This window comes from Triticum dicoccoides, chromosome 2B, assembly GCF_002162155.2.
Source record: "Triticum dicoccoides isolate Atlit2015 ecotype Zavitan chromosome 2B, WEW_v2.0, whole genome shotgun sequence".
In the NCBI taxonomy this organism is placed as follows: Eukaryota; Viridiplantae; Streptophyta; class Magnoliopsida; order Poales; family Poaceae; genus Triticum; species Triticum dicoccoides.
Genome location: NC_041383.1, coordinates 10212323 through 10214956, shown reverse-complemented (window position 1 = coordinate 10214956; position 2634 = coordinate 10212323). Strand labels below are relative to the sequence as shown.

General features: G+C 46.7%; 1 protein-coding gene across 1 annotated transcript; it reads right to left on the bottom strand.

Annotated features, from left to right (window-relative positions):
- Window positions 1-1217: 1217 nt before the first annotated feature.
- On the bottom strand, window positions 1218-2349 carry LOC119361729. The gene is made up of 2 exons (XM_037626858.1): window positions 2067-2349; window positions 1218-1961 (listed from the first exon to the last, which is right to left on the bottom strand). Exons 1-2 carry the CDS (start codon window positions 2189-2191, stop codon window positions 1769-1771), a joined length of 318 nt encoding a protein of 105 aa, XP_037482755.1. The 5' UTR covers window positions 2192-2349; the 3' UTR covers window positions 1218-1768.
- Window positions 2350-2634: the final 285 nt, after the last annotated feature.

The following is a 2634-nucleotide window of genomic DNA, read 5'->3' as shown; positions in this document are numbered from 1 at the left end:
ACTTGCCGACACCAAACCGCAATCGCAGTCAGCCCCCACTCACCAAAATCAGGAATAAAAACACAGCATCGCCACCACAACCTAATAACGAAATCGAAATCCATTGTCAGGAGGAAAACAACACCACCCAAATTGAACAGAAAGCAAGATAAATAGAGGGGGAAAGAATGACACATACCGCACTGCCCCAAAAGCGAGACAACAAAGGAAGAAGAGAAAAGCGAGACAACAAAGGAAGAAGAGAAGCATCCCACGCAGAGGCGAAGCGCCCCGTCCCAATACAACAGCCAAAACCAGCAGATACTCCTCTAACACTAGTGCTCACCATGCAGTTCTCAATGAGAGTCATGAATTTCTCATATGCTTCGACATTTGCATCACCCATCCGTACCAACTCCATGGCATGCATGTGATGTACATATTAAAATGCCTGAAGCTGAATGGATTTTTGTGTGCATTATCTCTCTGGTATTGAGTAAGGTGAGCTGGTAGTACGTCGTGCGCGTCCCTGGTCCATCGTTTGACAATGTGTTTCTGTGGTATCTCTGTAATACAGATGAAATTGAGCACCTGCATTTTTCAAAATGCTCAGTTAGAGCATCAGACTGCACACACTGTATACACATCTCAAAAGCATATGCTTCATTTTTGCAGACACCATACCTTCAAAAAATGGCTGCAAAGGAGCCCCATGTGTTCAAATTGCCCACACTCGCAGTCAAATTCCTCACCTCCTTCAAGAACATTTACCTTATATGATACCCTACACCACTTTTCTCTACGTCGGCCTCCGTATGAATTGCAAGATACAATTTCCCTTTCTCAAGCTACTCCACTTGGTATGCGCCACACTCATAGAGAAGCTTGTCCCCAGGGCTGGCATGATTACAATGCTTCCTGGCTTGTCAGCAAACCCCCTTATTGCCTTCTCAAGGGCGCTGGGTCGCCCAGGGCAAGGCGCCCTTCCAGGAGCAGCAGCACCAATTCTAACCCTGCATTTTGATAAATCAATATGTCACAGGTTGTATGTGTACAGAAATGAAGCCCATGATATCCTTCTTATGCGTACATCCAGAGTTTTCAACATTTCGATCTCATATACTTTCGCATTATCCACAAGCCATGACCCCTAGCATCTTGTGTTCCCCTCAAGCTGCATATCAGAAGCCTTCCCACCTAAATTGTGGTATTTATTAATTTATATCGAAATCAGTTATCCTCAAAAACAAAACAGGGCTGCTTTGCTTTTTTGTTTTCCTAATACACCTACTGGTAGGAGCCCAAGCTAAGCCTGCCAACATGACATGTAGAGCAATTCTAAGTTATTTTCGTGTTTCATGAATGATCAATCTTTATTCACCATGTCAAACAAGCCCGCCTTTAGTCCACCATAATTTTCTTGTATTCCAAGTTCTAAGTTCCCAGCTCAATTTCTCTATCTATCCCCTAGTATGAGAATCCAGTAACGATAAAAAAAAATACTAACACTGATATGCTTTCTGTTAACCATGTGTTCCTGCTTGTTTGCAAAGCACTGACTAAGAGGGAAACACACAAGCGTTTTCCAAAAATGCTGTATACAACTATTCCAATTTTTCCATTGTCTACTTTTCTTTTTCAAATAATTCATATACAGCCTACTGCTAAACTGGCCTGACTGCACATATAAGTCAGCCTACGGGATTTGAAGTACACCTAAAATCGGACGAACACCATTAACCAAGATATTACCTACAAGTCCAGCCAGGAGTTTTTGGATCAATCTGACCTATAGATTGCTCAGATTCTTGAGGTTCATCATCCCCCTCGACTGCGGCTGCCCCATCCGCCGCACAAATCTGCCCGTCAACGCTACCTGTGGGCTGTGGCCATTGGGAGAGCTCTTCGGATCCTGTCGCCACAGTTGGATAGTGCAGCGGCTGCATATCTCGTTGCCGTTCACCTCCTCCATCAGCGCGGTCCTGCAGTCCACCAAATCCATGGATCAGAAGCACAGATCCAATCCACCAGCATAAACTCTCTTAAGACGGGGAGGCGTGGAACGGAGGTGGGAGGATTTGGTTTACCTCCTAATCGGTTGCACGAGGAACTCCATCCTGGATATCGCAGTCGCGTATTCCTTCCGTCGCAAATCTTCGCGGGCGTCAATGGCGATGCAAGAAATCGTGGCGACGGGTGGGAGAGAACTCATTTTCCCCTCTGTCTCGTCATTTACTAGCCTGCCCACCACCCCCTACCGGAGATCCAGCTACCTGAGCCACGGATCGGGAGTAGAACATAGACCCGAGCCACGGATCAGGGAATCTCCCGTCACAGACCCAACCGCGGGCTCCGTCACCGGTGGTTCGTATGCCGCAGCCCCATACCGTATTCCCTCCTCCCGTGAATTAAGAAGGAACGCACAGCTGCGAGCGACAAATCCCAATGCCCTATCGAGCCGTCCTGATAACGCGAGCACCTGTGCTCGCGACCAGAACAACCGCGTCCTCAATGATGACCCATTGTTTCCACTCGTTGGGCGATACTTTCTTTCCACTGTTTCTTCTACACATAGGCATTACACACACTGTTGAAAGTTGCACATAACATCACACGTGGTGAATAACTTACAAGTTCCAGCAGGAAAGAATGCAC